Raw genomic sequence first — 20,672 nt, forward strand, 5'->3', positions numbered from 1 at the left:
GTTTTAATTATATGGGACAATGGTCATAAACCGGAATGTATGCCAGTCCACCTTGATATCACTGTTTGTCATTGGGCCCTGACCTCCCTTGTCATCCTGATCTCTAGCTAGCCCTCGGGTTCCCCCTCCCATGACACACTCCCAATATGTCTCACGCACTGATCCCCTGATGTGTCATGGTGATTCCTGGCTGTGCCTTTGCCTGATGAAGTCTAACTTATTAATCAAGACTGGGTTCAGTTGTCAGCTCCCTTGAGAATATGTCTTTACCTGCCCCTCTCCCTCACACACACATACTCCTTCAATCTCCCAGGAAGAAAGCATCTCTTACTCCTCTTGATGACCACCCAACATTAGCAGTATGTTTATATGAGCATGTCACTTGGCATGAGTTCTTTTCCCAATTTGACTAAGAGTTCTTTTAGTGTGGGGAGGGTTGGTGTTGTGCTTATTGTAGTTACTGCCAGGGCTCAGCCTCAGACCATCAGACAGTACTCTGAGATAGGTGCTGTAAAGTTTAGAGGTACGTGCTCTAAAAGTTAGCTGAATGAATGAGAGAAAACCAGAAAGAGGTCTTGCAAAGCCTCAGGTGATAGGAACCAGCTATTGGATTCTTTTAAATGACCCGCCCCTCTTGGATTCTTAAGTGTATTATTATTTCATTCATAATCCAGTTTTGAGCCCCATTTTTGTCCATTCTAAGTGCTATCATAAATACAAAGATGAATAAAACTTAGTTTTCACTGCCTCAAAATATTCTAGGCAAGTTGACCAAAAAATAGTAAACAACAGAGAAGGCAAAGGGGGAGGTGGTAGCATGTGTAACCATATGGTCTCCAAGTTCCTTTTAGAACCTTGGGTAACCGGGTGGAGGGGCTGCAGTAATTCCACGCCAGCTGATGATAGCATGGAGACTGCTGGGCTACTGGCCCGGAGTTGTTCCTTGCACGTTACACATTGTCTTCTCTGGAACAAGCTCCTCTTGGACAATTGGGTTGTTGCCCTCTATTGGATACTATAAGTTATGTAAAATGAAGAGGTCTTCTGCCTTATTTTGACTTCTAGAAAGCTTAGAACCAAATTCTGATCATTTCCACGACATTTCTATTGCTAGACTCAATCTTAGTTCCAACTTTTCTTTTTTGTCCTTATATTCCCTCTTGAATAACTCATTTTTCAAATTTGTATATGATATGTACTTACATAAAACACTACATATTCTTTTTTAAAAATAAAGAGAAATGAGTACAGAGCTGAGTAGCTGTGGAGGGAGACCCAGTAAACCTCTGAAACCTACCTCCTCAGCCCACTCCTTATTTCAGCCCCAGTCTCACTCCTTTAGCCTTGCTCTTGGTCCAAATTCCATCCTGCCTGGTGATAGTTCTCGTTACCTCATAGAGATGGGCTGTCATAAACCAGATATTCTTCAGTTCCTAAAAAATTTGACAATGAAAAATAAATTTAAACTCAATTTCAGTACTATGTTGAGACTAATTTTTTTAAAGCAAGTGTGTGTGTGTGGAGGTGTGCAAGTAAAAGTGGGGTGTGTATGTTGTAAAAAGAATATGTTGCAGCATTGAAAGGCTGGGAATCACTAAGTTATAGGTAAACAGATCGGCAAGGTTAGGAGCTCAAAAAATCCCATGGAGTTCAAGGAATATCTGCTGAGCTTCATGGTTTGGGAGTCTGGGGTTGGGAAAGTATGAAGTAGGGAAGAAAGAAAGATCTTCTTTCCTTTCATTTAAATTATTTATTCATTCGTTCACTCTTAAGAAGGATTGTGCTGAGGATAAAATGCACTGAAAGAGAAAATATAGGGGAAAAAAGTCTTTGTGACCTTGGGTTAAGCAAAGATTTTTAAACATGACATCAAACGCACAATCTGTAAAAGAACAAATTAATAAATTGGACATCATCCACATTTTAAAAATCAGACTAAGAGGAGGAGAACACAAAGGCTCTGAAGCACAATATTCATCTAAAACTGAGGTCAGCAAACAACACCCACAGGACAGGCACCTGTTTTTGTAAATAAAGTTTGTTTTGGAATACAGCCACACTCATTTGTTTATGTATTATCTATTGCCTATTAATAGCTGTGACAGAGACCTTATACCTCACAAGACTAAAACATTTACTTTCTAGCCCTTTAAGAAATAGCTTGCTAACCCCTGATATAAAGCACAGAATGCCCAACAGATGCCCAAGATATATTGATCCCTTCAACATTACAGTAACCCAAGTGGTTAACTGAACTTGCTACGGATACTATACCTACGATGGTCAGTTTTCTCCAGCCTAGAGTAGCTTTCTCCTAGAATCTAGATCCCCCAATTTGTCCCAGTGTGCCATAAAAACATCATCATTTCTATGAAAAAGGTTGATAGGCATTGGTATGAAACAGTAATTCTCCCATCGCACACCACCTTGTATTCTTCCCATCACTGTCTCTACCTGCCTTCCTCCTCTTAATCAGGTAACATTTGGTGAGCACCTATCATATGCCAGAGAAGACATAGCCTCTGCCTTCAAAGAGCCCAAACTCCACCAGGAGAGAGCCATATACACAAATAATTAATATGCAATGTGTTATGTAATATAATAGTTATATAAAGAAAAAGTATTCCCAAATACATAAATTTTAATCTCAGCTCTGCAACTTTGTGATTTAACCTTTCTGAGCTTCAGTTCTCTCATCTATAAAGTGAGAATGATATCAGCTATCAGCAAGTGCAATGGGTTGTGTTAAGGATTAATAGAGCTGCTGTGTGCAAAGCACCTTTTTCCATGTCAGAGCTCAATATCCTTGTCTGTAGCAGTGGTAGTGACAGTAATCAGTAGTAGAAGCAGTACTGATGGAAGATAATGTATAAGGTAAAGTTGCAGCAAAGAGGAGACAGCAGTGATAGCAGGGTACTAGTCAGGGACATTTTCAAAAAGATGACATGGATCTTGAAGCATGAACAGGAGTTAGTTATGTGGAGATGGAGGAGGGAGCATGGATAGAATAAAATAAATAACATGAAACCTTTCTTAGGAGATGCAAATTTGCCCAAGATGAGAAATGGAAAGTGGGTGGCTTACCAACATGCTTCAGGTGTACTAAAGTTCTGGTGACCCAGAATCAAAGGAGACTCTGTGCTTGGATTTGAACAAGAGGACCCTTTTAGCTCCCTTTAGAACTAAGGCAGAAGAAACAAAAAAATAAAAAACAAAAAATAAACAACAACAAAAAGAACTGAGGCAGAGGATGTGACATGACTCCGGTGATTTTTCCTTGTCTTTCCTATCCTTTCTTCTTGTCTTGGTCTCTTTAATGTTGTTTATTTTTTATTTTTTATTTTTTTTATTTAGACAGAGCCTTGCTGTGTTGCCAGGCTGGAGTGCAATGGCACGATCTCCGCTCACTGCAACCTCCGCCTCCCGGGTTCAAGTGATTCTCCTGCCTCAGCCTCCCGAGCAGCTGGGACTACAGGTGGGTGCTACCACGCCCAGCTAATTTTTGTATTTTTAGTAGACATGGGGTTTCACCATGTTGGCCAGGATGGTCTCGATCTCTTGACCTCGTGATCCACCCACCTCGCCTCCCAAAGCACTGGGATTACAGGCATGAGCCACCACACCCGGCCTAATGTTGGCTAAGAGGGTCACTATCTATATCTACAGAATAAAATCTAAATTCCTCAGCATGATGTTAAGGCCCTTCAGGACTGAGCCCCAATCTTCCTAACCACCTTCATTCCGTCACTCACCTCTTCACTCCTTCCCCCATGCTTCCTATTCTCCATATTCAACTCAACACATTTAAAATCTAGGCTGGCAATTTTCTATGCTATGCCTAATATCTACTCCCCTTTCCTTGTTTCCTGCCTAATTTATTCTCTATCCTCCTAGTTGGAGAGGGAGTGCTCTTTGGTTCTTCTCTCTTCCTAAAACTCACCATCCTTCTCCATGGCTTTCCATGCCAAATCCTCTGTCATGTTCTTCAGAGCTGTCCTCTTTTGTTCATCATTTTAATTTGGCTTTTCATCATTCGGATTTTTTACTCCCACACTCTTGCCCCCATAAGCCCATCTTCCCATAGCAGCTTGAGTACTCATTTAAATAAATATATATCCCACCATGTCACTTTCCTGCGTAAAACTTTCCAGTAGTTTCTCTCTGCAGTGTTGATTCCCGTTAGCCCAAACCACTGGGACAATGTCCATAGTTAGACAAAATTGGGTTTATTGGCTTGTTGCAATGAGGAGAGAGGGCACACGATGGGAGACTTTGGAGCACCCCAGTGAGAAAGTGTTAGGAGGGATTTGCTGTAGGATTTGGAGTTGGGTTAGTTAATTCTGGGAAGGAATTAATGATGTGTGGCATTGCTCTGGATTGAGTACTGTCGGAAGAGCAAGGGCAATTCTAAAACTGCATATCTTGGTTTTGTTTTTTTAATCTAAGAGCTGCTCTTTGTTATCCAGGTGGCAATGCTAATCACACACTGACCTGTTGTCTGTGCCAGCAGTTAGAATAAAATCCAGATATCTTTCTATACATAATCTTGTCACTGAGGAGAAAAAAATGTACTCCTGATGTCTAAAATTGATCTGATGTTTACAGCTCGATTGCAATATTATTAGAAGCTAGTCTGAGGCTCACAGCCCAGTGAGCCTAAAAAATCTAAACAGTATTATAGAATAACAACCTCAGACAAAGTTACTCGGAGACCACGATAAAATGAAACAAAACAAGGTCACTTCATAATTTTGCCTTGTCTAAGCATGGACAAAAACAAGGTCACTGCATGCACGACTCACAAAATACCCATAGAATTGTCCCCACTTTCTGACAGCATCCAATCCAGAGCAAACCTCTGCTTCCTTAGAGCCACCCCCGAATCACCTGAACAAAGCCTAAATCCCATAATAGGTTCTAACACCCTCTTACTGAGGCGTCTCAGTGTTCCCCAAGGTGTACATTTCTCCTCTTCGCAACAAGTAATAAACCCAACTGTTTAACAGCTGGTATGTTTTTCATAATCTTTGGCTCAAGGGCCTTGGCACAGGCATTGTTCCCCTGCTCACCTGACTAACCCAGCTTCAACCAACTTGGCCTTCCTTCAGTTCCTTAAAGATAGGAAGTTCATTCCTGCCTTGGGGCTCTACACTTAACATTATCTTTCTCCTACTAAGGCCCACTCATGCCTAGCTCCTTCTCATCAGGGAAATGTAAACTCTTAAGAATTAAAGAAAAGGAAAATGGTAAAGCTGTCTTTAAAATGGCAGAGTAATAATGTAAGGCATACACCAACAATGCCTACAGAACAGGCTATGCTTGTGTTCCAGTCTCTCACACTGGCTGTTGCTAAGGCTTTACCAACGAGAACACCATAAAAATTAATCTCCCAGTTCAAGTTTTGCTGCCCTTTCGCCTAGATCTTTAGTAGCTGGGACATTGCTGGGAAGTTCCTGAGCAGCTCGTGATTTGGGTGTAGAGCCATGAGGCCCTAGATAACTGTCCCTGTGGGCTTTCCACTCTTTGCCTTAATGGCTACTACTTTCAGTAATTCTGTATCACCTTTTCCATTTCCTACATAATTCTTATCACCTTCTAAATTATACTATTGTGTGTCGCTGGTCTTCCTCTACCAGAATGCACATTTTAAGAGGTCAGGGACTATGTGTGCTCATCTTTGTCTCCTAGTGCCTCTACCATTTCCACAAATAACTAAAACATATCTTACCTTGAGCATTACAGCATCTTAATGGGTTCCTCTACCTCCAGTCACTCTCACCTCCAATACAGACATAACTGAATTACTTTTTGGAAACAAAGTGTAGATGCTGGCACTCCCCATTCAAAAACCTTTCAAAGATTCTCTCCTCAAGGTGTTGTCACTTCACTCATCTCAACTTGTCTTCTACTGTAGCTCTCAGAGAGCTCTGAACTTCAGTCATGCCGAATGGTCCCAGACATGCCACATGCTTTTCAGCAGCCAAGCCTTGACAAGTGCAGTGCTGCTTCTTTTATCTAAAATGTTCTTGCCCACTCCTCTCTTTTTTCCTGAGGGCAAAGTCCTAGTCACCCTTCAAGTTCTCACTCCCAAATTGCCCCTTTTGAGAGGTCCCCTCTTTGATATTTCCTTCTGTCCTTCCACAGCTTTTTGTTGCCCACATGACACTACTGACTGCACGGACTTCTCTCGCAGTTGATTGCACACCTGCTATCTTTCCCGAGACCGTATTTCAAGGGCAGAGATCTATCTGCTCTCTGGGCCTTGGTTTCTTCATTTGTAAACCAAAGATCTTTGTACCTACCTCATAGGGTTCTTGTGAGGCGTAAATGAGTTAATGCATGCAATTGGAACAATGACTGGAACATAGTAAACACCATATAAATATTTGCTACTATTATTATTAATTTCTGTACTCTTAGTACTGGCCTAAAGCAGATGTCAATATGTATTGCTGAATTTGGTTGGAGTGGGGCAGGAAACTTTCAAAAGACTGAGCTTTAGAGCTTAGAATCAGGTTGGGAATATTGGCCTTTTCTTTTTTTTTCAGTGTCTTTTCAAGTTATTTGTTGTACTAGTCTATTCTCACACTGCTAAAAAGACATACCAGAGACTGGGTAATTTATAAAGAAGTTTAATTGACTCACAGTTCCGTATGGCTGGGGAAGTCTCAGGAAACTTACAATCATGGTGGAAGGTGAAAGAGAAGCAGGCACCTTCTTTACAAGGTAGCAGGAAGGAGAATGAACGCAGGAGGAACTACCACTTATAAAACCATCAGATCTCGTGAGAACTCACTATCACGAGAACAGCATGGGCGGGTATGATTCAATTACCTCCACCTGGCCTCTCCCTTGAAACGTGGAGATTATGGGTATTACAATTCTTTTTTTTTTTTTTTTAATTATACTTTAAGTTTTAGGGTACATGTGCACAACGTGCAGGTTAGTTACAAACAATTCAAGATGAGATTTTGGGTAGGGACACAGCCAAACCGTATCATTTGTGTAATCTCCAACCCTACCTCCATCCCAAGCTTTGGAGACAGGAGTCAGGGATTAAGAGAAGAGAAATTAGTCCTAAGCCTTTACCTTACCTGTGGAATAAGGGTTGATCTGACATGAAGACACCTGCTTCAGAATATTATTTATTTTATTTATTTATCTATTTTTGAGATTGAATCTTGCTCTGTCACCCAGGCTGGAGTGCAGTGGCGTGATCTTGGCTCACTGCAACCTCCACCTCCCGGGTTCAAGCGATTCTCCTGCCTCAGCTTCCTGAGTACCTGGGATTACAGGCGCGTGCCACCACGCCCAGCTGATTTTTGTATTTTTAGTAGAGACGGGGTTTCACCATGTTGGTCAGGCTGGTCTCAAACTCCTGACCTTGTGATCCACCCACCTCAGCCTCCCAAAGTGCTGGGATTACAGGTGTGAGCCACTGTGCCCGGCCCAGATTATTTTTAAAAAGCTTCCCTGAGTGCCTTGTTCAAACGACACTTACCCTGAAATGAGTAACATATTTAGCCATTACTTAGAATGCATTCCTCAGAATGGGCCACATCTTTCCCCCATCGTATCAGGGGAAGGATGAAATATAGCACCCTCAAATTATAGTAGAGGTGGGGGTTGGAGTGGCAAAAGAAGTCTGGATGAGTTGCTGTTCCTAGAGCTTCTAAAGGATTATTAGAGTTGAGGGAGCTAGAGGGCGCTGCATACAAGAGAGCAAGAAAGACCAGATGTTTCCTAAAATGAGGTTGGTTTGATGGAGAAGCAGGAAAGTGCAGCAGGGGATCCATGGACTGTAGGTCTCATTCTACCACTTTCTAGCTGGGATGCCAGGGCAAATTGCTGAACCTCTTTGGCTTCTTCATGTTGTGTTTCATGAAGGGATTGAACTAAATGAAGTTTTGAATTCCTTCTGGTATTAAGAGGAGGGTGTAGGCATATGGTGGGATGATCCTAAGTCTAAATGCATGCTTTAATGTATCCTGGGCAGCTCCTTAGACGGCATGTTTCCTTGGCTCCCTCTGGAGCCTACCAGGCTTCTCCAGGACTTGTCTGACCACGCCTACTGTGAAAGCTGCGTCCTGGGTGAACGGCCTGGGTTGTAACTCTCCAGGGAGGTGGATGATTCCTGGAGGCTGTGAGTGAGACTGCTGGGTCAACCTCCAGTGGCCAAAGGCCAATAGGCACAATAGGGTGAAGTCGAGGCTGTGGCCAGATCATTCCTGGTAAGCAGGTGGTGTTCTCTGAGATACTTAAGAGCTTGCTCCTCAATCAACTCTGAATCCAAGCTACCTGAGGCATTAAATATACCTGGTGATGTCTGCATGTCAGTTACAAGTAATTTCAGATACTCAATTTGTCTATGACAACTGTGTAGTTAGCTTTCATCATTTTCATTTCATCAATGAGGAAGCTCAGAAAAAAGAGTGACTTGTCTCAAAGTTTAGAAATTTATATAGACTTTGTTACAGAGCAAAATTCGGTACAAGCCTGTATTGGCTTTAACCAAGTAGAGTGGATTAGAGACAGAGAATGGATTTCAGAATAAGAGAATTTTGATTACCAGATGTCCTATGGCACAAGGTGTAGTAGGCTTTAGAGCCAGAATTAAGACTCCAGCCCTGTCAGATGCTAGAGGAGGAAATTTGGGCAAGTTAATGCTCATTCTCATTTTCCTCATCTGGATATGTCAGAGGATTAAATAATATAAAATAATGCAGAGCTGCCTGACATGTTACATTATTCCCTTTCATACTACCTTAAATGTGTGGATAGAAATATAGAATCTCTCAGTAACTGTTTCATATTTTCCTCTATGTGATTTTCAACAATTTGGTTTCTACCTCCAACCTGACTAAAAATGGGCTAGTCAGGGTTCTTCTCTTTAAGTCAAAGGCTTAATGGCGGGGAGGGTAGTCAGCTACTTGAAATTAAACCATATAAAAGGAAATCATTCTCAACTGCAGTCTAACTGATAGGACTACATATTCAGAGGGCAAAGCACTGGCCTGGTGATATAGGGGCAATCTACCTTTTCTAGGCTGACTGGCCCTGGGAGTTTTGCCTAGTGTGAGTGGCCTGGCATCATGGAGATTTACTCAGCACGCTTGACTGAGCCTGGCCCTGGCTAGGAGGATTATGTTTCATCCAATGCTGAAGTCACTTGAAATTCCCCTCATTCATCCAAAGATACAGAAAAGAAGTAACTCATGGTATTGCTGAGAAAAGAACTTTATTGTTAGCTATTCTTGCATCTTTTGTTTTCTATGTGTTCAAACCAGATTGATCCAAATACTATCTTTTATGTTAAGAATCATAAACACATAGATTTTATCTCACACCCAGACACTTCATCAAACTATCAAATTATCTTATTCCGTCTTTATCTGTAGTTCTCAGAGTGCTACAGAAGCCAAGAAATGAAGTTTTTATCATTTTTTGCCTTTGAATGCACCCACATTCAGAGAGCTCATTCTTGGGTGGGTCTGATGCTTGCAGTGGAGGTGGGATGAGGCAGGAGGCCAAACCATTCCTTTTAAGAAATGTCCTGACCTAAACACTACATTAACAGTACATTAGTCACACACACACACACACACACACACAGAGAGAGAGAAACAACTGAAGTGAAATCCAAATTCTCCTCCCCCCTACCCCTTTCCTCTTTACCAATCCCCTTTACATCCTGGTGGAGGTCTCTCTGCTTCCTGTGTCTCTATTTCACCGCTAAATAGAGATGCTCAGGTACCTCATGAGGAGCTGAGGATTCGCAAACAAAATTCAATCTAAATAACTTTTCAGATATGTCTTCCTGAAATATTTACTAGTCCTCTCCCTGTCTGACAAGTGATCACAACAATGAGTCATCCTTTGGGCATTGATCCATAGCAGCCTGAAATAACAGCAATACCAGAGCTATGACTTTACATTTTCCATTTTTATTAAAACTCTCACTTCACTTAAACCTGATTATCTTAAGGCTAATTTTATTCCATGCTTGGCCTTCAAGTTTGTGCTGATCTGTGAGCCTTTTCCAAATCACCCTCTTACATGAATGCAAGAAAAATTCTCATCCATGCAGTTCCTTGACTCAGGAAAACAAGATCTCTTTAACCACAGAGGACTTTTCAGAAGGTACTCTCTGAAAAGGAGGCAGAAGAAATTGTTTTTACAAAATGAGTTAGGGCTAGAAACTAAATCCATGTACCTTAAACTATAATTCAATCTATATAGTTATACCATATATGATTTCCCAGAGATCTTATCCATATCAGATCAACAGAATAAAACCTAATGAACAAAATCTTCGTGGGGTTCTATATTCCTAAAAAAACGTAATTCCATAGTGTCATCATTATCCTCTTCTTTACTATAAGACACACATCTAGAACACTAATCCATTCAGTCCCTTTTTCTATTTATCCATTTCAAATAAACATGATGCAATGTCTACACATTCAGATCTCATACATGTTGATTTTTGTTGCATGCTTTACTGCTCATTTCCCCTTTATCTTTTTCTAAGATTAGCTTTCCCCACACTTCTTTTGGGTGCATATTGTATGCTTCTTGAAAGACAAGTACACAGCGTTTTGCAAAGTGCTGAGAATGCACTTGGTAAAGACTTGGTGATTCTGTGACTTAATTGTGACTTACGCATTTTTCTATCTCCTCCCATTCGGTGGTTAGTACTTGTGCCTTTTGTGGACCCTCTGCCACTTCAAATCCACCTCTTATACATACATATTCCTTTACATGCAACTCATGAGAGCTTAAACCAAGCTCCATTGAGTTCTGAAACTTCTGCAGATGTCTGCTGCTGTACCTGCTAAACATAAAAACAATGGGAGGGGGGACACTCATTTTTTAAAAACTTGTTTTTGATGGAGGGAATATGGGGGCAACGTCTTTTAATTTTTTATTTAAAAAATTTCAAAAATTTATTTTTACATGCATAATTGATGGGGTCATTTTAGATGCAGCAAATTCATAGTCAGTTATTCCCCATTAAGAAATTGTAGACATATTTCTCCATTGAACAAAAGTATTATCAAGATAGCTCTAAGAGCTTCATATTAATAAGTAGAAATTTTATTATTTGAGAATGCTGCTGTTCAGCAGAAGAAATTAAGAGAAAGCTTGAATGGAATAAGACTATACATTCAGTGCCAAAATTACAAATGACCACCTCTTCCCTTCTCTCATGACTTCCACTTTGTACTCAACCAGTAGAGAGTATTTTGTAGTTTTGTACTGAGACACAACTCCTACCTCCTCCAGGAAACTACTTTGGACCCCTCTCCTTCCTTTAGCTTCCTAACAAACCTGGGACTTATAATTTCGACTGTGTGTGTGTGTGTGTTTACAGAATCTCTGGTATCTCCAGTGAGAATAGAGCAGGCCTCACCCTCTCCTCATGACTAAGTCCAGAGAATGTGAGGTGAAGGAGTTCTGTGACTTTTTGAGTAGTATTCCACTCACTGTCCACAAAGGCTTGGGTTACACTGTCTGCATCACTGATCACAGTAATGTACGTGTGTGTGTATACACACCCACAACCATATTGCCACAAATGCATATTAGAAAGCAGGGCCTTACTTTCCCTGAACTGTTACAATGCCTAGCCCAGAGTACTCTGGTAATAGTGACTTCATGGAGTTTTGTACACACACCCATGTGAGAAAGGATACAAGCTAAGCTACTCATCCACACCTCATGAAACCTATGGGAGTTAGCCGTGACTCATGGTTCATTTACGAATACAGAAGCCCCAATTAATTAAATTAACTTGGTCTCCCAATCCATGATCTTGAGTTTTAATTGATAAGTATAAAATAAATGACACACTTGAAAATTTTTGGATTCACATCGCACCACCAGTACATGGCCTTTTCCATTAATGTCCACATTGACCAAACTTTCATACTATGTGTGGTTCTTACAAGAAATTAAAAGCAGAGCCTGCCCCTTTGTTGTGCAGCACAGAGGCTTTAAGGTATAGTTTCAGAGTCTCTGGTATCTCCAGTAGAAAGAGTGGGCCTCACCCTCTCCTCATGACTAAGTCCTGAAAATTTGAGGTGCAAGTTTGATGACTTTTTAACTTTAGTATTCCACTCATTGTCCACAAATGCTTTGGTTACACTGCCTGCATCACTAATTAAAAGTGAGGTAACCTGGTATAACCTGTGCCCAACCCAATATTCGAGAACATTTAGTGAGCACTTTAAAACCAGGCTGTATTACTAAACATCCCCAGCTTCCAAAGTACAGAAGTTTGGCGGGTCTAATCACTTTCCAAAATGGAATCTTAAGATCTCCAGCTGCCCTCCTCACTGCCAAGTATGAACAACAAATCCTGACTTTAACGCTAAAATTTGCAACTGACTTCTGAGGACATCTAACAGCAGCTGTTTTCCAGCGATGGGAATAGATTACATGGATGCATCTTCCAACACCCTGTGACCAAGAGGTGCAGTTGATTCATGATCAAGCCTCTAAAGTGAAAGGCACATAGGCTTTACAAGAATGATCTGTGTTCAAACTCAGTGTGCCACTTGTTAGCTGTGTGAGCTTAACCAAATCTCTGTGAGCCTGTTTTCTCATCTACCGAATGGGAGTACCACCACCTTGCTCACAAGGTTGTAAACGCTACACATAATATACATAAAGACCCTTGGCATATTGCCTTAATATAGAAGATAATAAAAGTTGGCCATTATTATTCTTATTCTCTAAGAGTTTAAATCGACTAAAGAGTCTGATTTTAAATTGAATCTTCTCAGACCGAGTCATCCAGAACTAGAAATAACATATGTATATTCTGTCTGTAAGGCTGTTAAATGCCTGTAGAGGTTACTTAGTGGGTTACAAAGGTTAGAACCCTGAAGTGGAAGGATGTTGTCCCTGCTCCCACTCTCTTACACCTGCAGCACATGCACGCGCGCACACAATCACACCCCCCAGGCTAAACTTGTATGCCCATTTGTGTATGTCTCCAACGCTACTTGATGAAAATGTCTGTAGTCCTTCAACAGGCTGCAGGTGGTCAGAGAAAAAAGAAAGAAAATGCCTGTAGTCTTAACCGTTTTTAGAAATTTAAGATGGGAAAGCGAGGCCCCACGGAATTACGCATATTCCATTAGAAGAGAAAGAAAGGAAGAGAGAAGGGACTAACTGCTACATTTTCTTGTTGTTAGCAATATAATGGCTCCCACGTGCTGGGATCCCAGTCTGATGAGAAGAAATGACACGAAGGTCATGGATGGACCTTACTGTCCACTGTGAAAGCTCCTGCAGCACCTTTAGGCCCCATAGCTTCTTCTCAAAGAGACCACCATCTCCAACACTAATAGGCATCCCATCAGCCTCATTGCGGGGGATCTTGTATTCCAGGAGTATCATTAACTCCTCTATCTGGTATGCAAAGGCAGCGACTTGGAGAAGAAGGGTGTGTATAGCTTGATGGAAGTCACCTTCGGTTGGGGTAAAATGCACCTGCTGGTCTTCTAAAAGCCTGGCCAACAAAACATGGAAGGTACGATAAGCTTGAAGGTTCTCTTGGAGTCGCTCTGCCTCGGTCAGCTCACGCCACCGATCAGTGCTTGCCACTGGCACCCCATCCGCAGAGTCCAGGTTGATGTTCTTGTTCAGGCCCTGATGTTTCACCTGGCCGAGGATACAGGAAAACACCACATCTTCTGTAATCACCCCAATGTCCTTAAATCACCCCTAAATTTAATACAAAATCTCACTCACCTCTCTGGCCAAGGATCCAAATTGTAAACTAAATAACATGTCTACAGTAGGAACTCTTAATTTGGGCTCTATGACTGGGCTTTAGAAAGATCCAATACTCCCTGAAATTGAGTACCTATGGATTTTTCTCGGAAGAATGTTCAGATTTTATTGAGTTCTAAAGGTTGAAAACTGATTTAGAAGAATTTTTCCTTCTCACTTCAAACTCTCTCGGTAACTGGAATATTTTAATCATATTAAAGTATTTTTATACATACTTGTAAAAGACACCGGCCACAACTAGAAAGACTTGGAATATAGCCATTGTAGAATTTCTCTAACTTCCCTCTCCCCATTGAGCACTCCCAAAGAGTCTGATTTCTGTCTGGTGAAGCTGTACAAAGATAAATCAGTTCTCAGCCTAAATTCAAAACTCTCCACAGGGGTTGGAGTATTTCCACAGCATATCTCAGGTGGAAATTGATGGGGATCCCCTTACTGTTAGAAGACAAATCTGGAACTCCAGAGTTAGCTCAAGAATTCGACACTTCCACAAGTTTCCAATGAATCTTCTAGGAGATCCTTTTGATAGCTTACCTTTCTCTTTAGACACACTCTACTTTTGATGCAGAATACTAAAAGGTGGGTGGCTAATGCTATATAGGAGAAATTGGTAGGATTTACAAATTCCTCCCACGTTCATAGTACTCTTCCTATCCCATAAACCTTTCATTTACATAGCTAAAAAATTCAGAACAATGGCTATGAAGAACCCAGAGGGCCCATGGCTAATCTGTTCTAGTAGTATTCAGAATATATGCAAATAAATTTGGAATAGCCTTCAAGACATATAAGCCAATCCTATCTAGAACTCCATATATATTTTCTCATTCAAGTAACATACCTCCTAAACAGCCAGGAGGAAGAAAATAAGGTCACATGGGTTTCCTCAAGGGAAGGGCCCGTGTCAAATAACCTATATGAATGACTATATGATTAGAGCTTTCACAATTGGTAACGGAGCTAATGCATGATGGTAAGTTGCTGGATCAAAAAAGATGAAGGGAAAACAGAAACAGCAAAATAGGCAACTTACATAAGATTCCATAAGAGCAGTCAGGTCTGAATGAATCTTCCTTGCTAGCCAGATAGAGCGGCTACAGAGGTCCCGACGGTGAGGGGTCAGCGGTGAATGCTCTGTGAAAGCCATCCCTTAACTCAACTGTCCCAGGAAACAAGTGAGCTGGGTTTACTTCTGTCTACACTGGTCCAAATAAGAAATGTGACTCTCAAAGACTAAACCCACTGGGCATTCTCTACTAATGGGATTGTGCACCCCACCCCCACCCCCTGCCTGACTCAGAGGTGGTAGCAAATTCCTGGCTGTGGATTTTTGTGCTGTGGAATAAAAGGGCCCTTTTTAATCAGATTTTTTTTTCCCCTGCAGCGTCTGCCTCCATCTCTCTCCTCCACTCAGTACTTAGCACAGTTGTTTCTGTCATTGTTTTGCTTTTGCACTTAGCAACAAGGTCACTATCATACCAATCCTCATGGCACCCCTGCCTAATGTAATCATTCTCACACACTTATAATCAGTTCATTTTATTATCATTCTCCCTTATGCTTCCTATGTCTTTTTTCTCATAGGCTGGCGAAATGTTCATTAAATGAAATTGTTATTGATACAGCTGCCATTTATTAAGTATCTACCATGGGTCAGCCAGTGAGCTAAATACTTTAAAGCAATTCCATTTGCTCTTCAGAATATTTCTGAGATAAATGTTATTTCTCCATATAAGAAACTGAAACTTCAAGAAATAACATGCACAAAATCAAGTAATGAGGCTTGAATTTAAATAGAAGTCTGATTCTACAGTTGTCTCTCCCACTGACTTTCCAATTTCATTTTCTGTTTAGGTAGTTCACATTTTGTTCAAGAAACAAAGGGTGTGTGAAGTAAGTCCTTTAAAAACATAGCATTTTTTCACTCCTATCCTTCAGTATTTTTTAAAGGTAATTTAATTTATACTTAAAAATCAAGCAAGGAAGCATCTCTAATTTCAATCATGGTGCCTTCCTGGTAGTTACATAGGAGGAGGAAGGTACTGTTTAGGCCTGTTCTCTTCCAAAGAACAGGAAACACACAACGCTAACTTGGTAACATTTCTAAAGCAGTCTCACTCAAGTGACAACATGCTTTCCTTTTTTCTCCCTACCCAGTCATACCACATGCTTCTTAAAATAAGAGAATAAGCTGGGCTTTGAAATGACGGTATAACAGTTAAAAGGTACTTGGAGGGTTGTCATTCTATTGCATTTAACTTAGAGAATGATGCTTTTTGGGTAAGGGCTAAAAGTTTCATCCCTAAATGAAATAAATAGCTTTCATTATTTGTATCATAGATATTGCCAATAAGCTGAAACACATACCATCTTAGAAGCAAATTTATAAAAGTAAACAATAAATGGGAGATGTAAGAGAGCAGCCTGGGCAGCTATCACAGTATGGCTTTTAGAAGGCAGAAGGATTATAGTTTTTTCTTTTTTAAAATAAAAATCAGTACTTGATATAAACATTCAATTTTGAGAAGTAGTATTGATATTAAATGCTATCAAGGTTTGGTCATTATCAGGGCAAAATTAACCTCAATAATCCTTAATGTTCCATCTACTAGGTTAATATGGCCAGTTTTCCTAGGAGGCAGTTGTCAAAACATCAAGATTTCCAAGTTTGCTGAATACCAGAATCATGTCATTTCAGCATTAGAAATCAAGAACAGTCAAAAATTAACCACCTGATTCTCAACAAAAGCAAACAATAGTATGCCCCACATAACACCCGTTCTGAGGGCATTTGGTTTGCTTAGCAGCATCACATGTTTCACCCCTAGGATAACTGTAACTCAGTACAACCAAGGAAGACAAGTTGCTTCCATGAAGACAACTTTTATTTTTCTTCTTTACATATTTATTTTTAATATGCCTTACCTAGATTAAGAGAAAACAAAGATTTGAAAAGCAAAGTATCCCTTTTATTATAATTTCTTTTTACATAACCTTTTCAACCTATATTCAGGTAACTACCTGTCTCTCCCATGAAAGGAGAAGGGTCCTGCACATTACAACAGGCAAAAAAGGCTTTTAGGAAATAAAATATTTTAAATTGATCCATTACATTTGTTCAATTTTCTTGAGTACACTGGAAAGTGGGAAAAACACAAAAGGAGAAAAAAATGGTATATCAAACAACCAGACTATAATAATCTTAGTTAGATTGGTAGTACACTCATTATACTTTTTCCCCAAACAGGTACAAAGGAGGTTCAAGTGCTCTATGTGGATGCTAATCTATACCTCAATATTTTTATTTTACTCCCAGTACTCCCACGGCCATGGCCAGTGTTTGCCTAAATTCTCTGAAGCATATCAAGGAGTCTCAATTATGCAAAATAACCTTGGGCAACCACAAAGAAGAGGGATGCACATCTCCCAGAAATATTAAATAGTTGTATCTCAACTACAGTTTCAGAATTTAGAACCACCAATTCAAGATGGAAATATGCAATGGGAAGAGTTATTAAAAAGGTAACAGAATTTGACTAAGAGTATGAAATGTAGAACTTTAAGATTAAAAGAGCTCCCTGGAAGGACAATGAGGCATATGGAGCAGAAGGGAAAGCAGGGAAAGGGCTGAGATAGTTTAATTACACCAACTCTTTACTATGCAGCATCCCTTTATCAAAAGGAAAAATATGAAGTCCATAAAAAATATTTTAGTATTGCAAACTGCTACAATAATTTACTGTAGGCAAATGTTAGCTATAAAGAGGGTCCTTGACCCCTAAAAGAAAAGAAAAAGTACAGCATGTTTCTAACTAGTAGAACTAACTAGTTGTTTTTTTGTTGGGAGAGCAGTATAGGAAAGGAGAATACATTTTCTCCCATCTCAGAAAGATTTTTTAAAATGCAGTTTGCTTTTGTGTAGGTGGCTAAAATATCTGATGACTAACCACTGCAAATGAAATAAATGAAATTTACGGAGACAAAGGATAAGTGTGACAAAAAAGCTAAGTGTGGAATATAGATGCTAGCTAGTCAAAAAGTATAAAAGGGACCTGAGAGGAGGACAACCTTTTTGTAGATTAATCTAATCAATCTTGTATTTTCAAATCTAGTCAATATACCAAAGTCAACTCCAAACCATGTTGGCAGGAAAGCATATTCTACACCCCTTCTATCTTTATTCCATTTTCTATCCCCATATTATGGAGAAATAGCAAATCTGCAACACTCTGAAAAGAAACAATAGCGCATTTGAGACTGGTGATTGTAGGTGTCTCACTCTCTATTCCCTGGCAACCCAAATGCTGACACTAGTGGGTATAAAGTAAGCCTCTTTCAGAAATGACATTTTGTTACTCCTCTTTTTGGGAAAAAAGAATTCCTTAAAAAAATTGATAAGCCATGTTTGTGAAAAACAAACTGTTCTTTTTTTTTTTTCCAGCAAAACGTCATTCTTTCCAAAAGCCATCATGCATTTCTGACAATAAACAGTGAATAGGGTAAGCCTTCGATTCTAGCTTCTGAGGCACACAGGATAGGAATTACTCTTTACCTGAAGATGAGCCAAAATAGAATTTGGGGCTTCTGGCAGTATGACCTTGTACAAAAACACTACCTTTTCCCTCCAGTGAACAGCAATAAGCAATCTACTCCCCAACACAATCTCTATCCCAAGGAAATTGTGATTCCTAGAATTTTAGGTGAAAGCCAAAGCAATTATTATATAGCATTATTAACTTTGGCTTTTGAAGTTTTTCCTCTTCTGAAGTGTTACTAAAGGGGAAACAGTGCAGTTTTCTTTGACTTAAAATTTTAGGACTCATAGACTTTGTTCCTTAACAGCAGTGTCCTTCACCAACAGGGAGCTGGAATGAACTGATGATAAAGCAAAGCAAAAAACAAAAAGCAAGGAGCCAGAGATGGGCCCCGAGGGAAATGTAAGAAAATGGTAGGGACAAAAAAAAGGAAAAGAAACAAATTCACAAGAAACAATCATCTATCTGTAATTTAGATTCTGAACAACCCTCCTCATCCTCTCAAAATTCTTAAGTCTCAACACTCTAAAAATCTCAAAGAGTATACTAGTTACCATGAACCTAGCATTCTTCCCTAAAAAGGCTTCCAAAAAAGCAGTAGACTATTGTAGTGATTTTGTTAGTGCTGAGGACCAGCTTTCTTTAAAGGCCACTGGAGAGCTATGATTTCAGAGGCTGGCTGTGCTTCTTCAACCCTATGTCTTGCCTTCAAAGTACCTGTTATGGAAGGGATCCCATGTCAAAATAATCTAATCTCTCTCTCCCAGCCCCATAAAATATAGCAACAAAGACTCCAAAAAAAACAAAAACAAAAAAAATCAGACTTTCTGTTAATAAATAAGGAATCTCAGGTTCCACAACACAAAAACACACATGTTCAAAGTGCAAATTTCTGCCATTAGCCTGGGACTTTTCTCATCGTCTCACTGATACAGAGCCCTGTCTTACAGTCAAAGAGACTGTGTAGAGGGCAGCCCCCTCCCTATTGGGAGCCTGCTTCCAAGCAAGTGAGCACCATTGAGAGCCATATGGAGGGTTGGGAGGGGGACTGAGATGCTGGGATCAAAGAGGAGGGAGGTGGTCCCCATATATCCTTCCTTTCTGAAACCCAGTGGGGAATAAAGAGGGGATGAGAGATGTGTGCTGTTTTAACAGCTCACCCTGCTAAGGGGCCCTAAAGTGCCAAGTCAAGCTGCCAGCCTCCAGAGATTAGAATTCTACGGTATTTCAAGATAAGTGTGCCACAGCGGGTAGGAGCCAGAACCATAGGGCAGCAGTAGAGGAGAAGGGATTTAGAAGACAGTAATATACGATTAAAAGTTAAAAGCTGATCCAGAGCACATCAGAGTTACAGGATGGAAAGGGGGATCTGCCGATGAGCAAGAAGTCTGCTGATGGCTGGAACCGAGTATGAGAATAACCCTCACTTTAAGAGCTGCTGCTGCTTCTTTTTTGTCTACCTTTCTGGTAAAGACAACATCAATTTTATAAGGGGAGCAATAGAGGGAGAACAGGGGATGGGGATTGGGGGGGTGGAGGGTGTATGTATGTGTGTGCTGTGATCCACAATGGAAAGAGCAGGCCCTTCAGTTATTTCACTAGATTTTAAATGCTTTAGATTTTTTTTTTGTCCTTTTTAACTTTTAAATACAAAGTCTGAGCTGTCCCATGCCCCAAGTCTTCCTGTCCACTAAGGTCCGGTAGAGTCTGAATCTTCAATCAGAACCTCTGTGGTAGCACCGAGTATATCTGAGTTCATAACCAGCCCTTCAGTGCCTCCACTGCTGCCGCTTCCCACAAAGATCTTCCCATCAGCCATCAGGCTCACCCGTTCCGTCCCACTGCAGTATGACTTTGACATCCCTTCAGCTTCTAACAGTAGGCACTCTCCAGAGGCTGAGTTTCCCAAGGGCTCAGGAAGAAGAGGAAGACCCTGACCATCAGAAGGCTGCGTCAGGGACTCTGGGTTAGTGCCCAAGATATCTGTGCTGGTGATGAGGGCGCCTGCATTGGCAGCCAGAGCTTCTGCAATCAGCACCTCAGGGTGGCTTTTTGCCTTGTGTGCCACTACGCTGTCCTTCTTCTCAAATTTTTTGCCACAGATATTGCAAGAAAACTGGTAGAAGGAGTCTGCATCATGTTTCTTCATGTGCCAATTAAGAGATGCCTTTTGTCGACAAGTAAATCCACAGATCTCACATCTAAGGAGAGGAGAAAAGGAAATGGCTGATCCAACAGAGAAATAAAGAGTGCTCTTATTCAGGATCAGGGTTAGAGTTTAGAGCATATATATATATATATATATACACACACACACACACACACACACACACA

General features: G+C 40.6%; 2 protein-coding genes across 3 annotated transcripts in view; both read right to left on the bottom strand.

The window, feature by feature from the left end:
* Nucleotides 1-10,911: 10,911 nt before the first annotated feature.
* CNTF (ciliary neurotrophic factor) lies at nucleotides 10,912-15,756 on the bottom strand. Its single transcript, XM_009246325.4, has 2 exons — nucleotides 14,837-15,756; nucleotides 10,912-13,671 (listed from the first exon to the last, which is right to left on the bottom strand). The coding sequence occupies exons 1-2, from the start codon at nucleotides 14,948-14,950 to the stop codon at nucleotides 13,183-13,185; spliced, it is 603 nt and encodes a 200-aa protein (XP_009244600.3). The 5' UTR covers nucleotides 14,951-15,756; the 3' UTR covers nucleotides 10,912-13,182.
* A 994-nt stretch (nucleotides 15,757-16,750) lies between these two features.
* Nucleotides 16,751-20,672, bottom strand: part of ZFP91 (ZFP91 zinc finger protein, atypical E3 ubiquitin ligase) — a 41,944-nt gene continuing 38,022 nt past the window's right edge. For both annotated transcript variants that reach the window (XM_024254914.2, XM_024254913.2), the window contains exon 11: nucleotides 16,751-20,539. In XM_024254914.2, coding sequence (XP_024110682.1) covers nucleotides 20,029-20,539 — 511 coding nt within the window. In that variant the 3' untranslated portion in view covers nucleotides 16,751-20,028. The remainder of the gene's footprint in view (nucleotides 20,540-20,672) is intronic.

Source organism: Pongo abelii, chromosome 9 (genome assembly GCF_028885655.2).
Source record: "Pongo abelii isolate AG06213 chromosome 9, NHGRI_mPonAbe1-v2.0_pri, whole genome shotgun sequence".
Taxonomy (NCBI): domain Eukaryota; kingdom Metazoa; phylum Chordata; class Mammalia; order Primates; family Hominidae; genus Pongo; species Pongo abelii.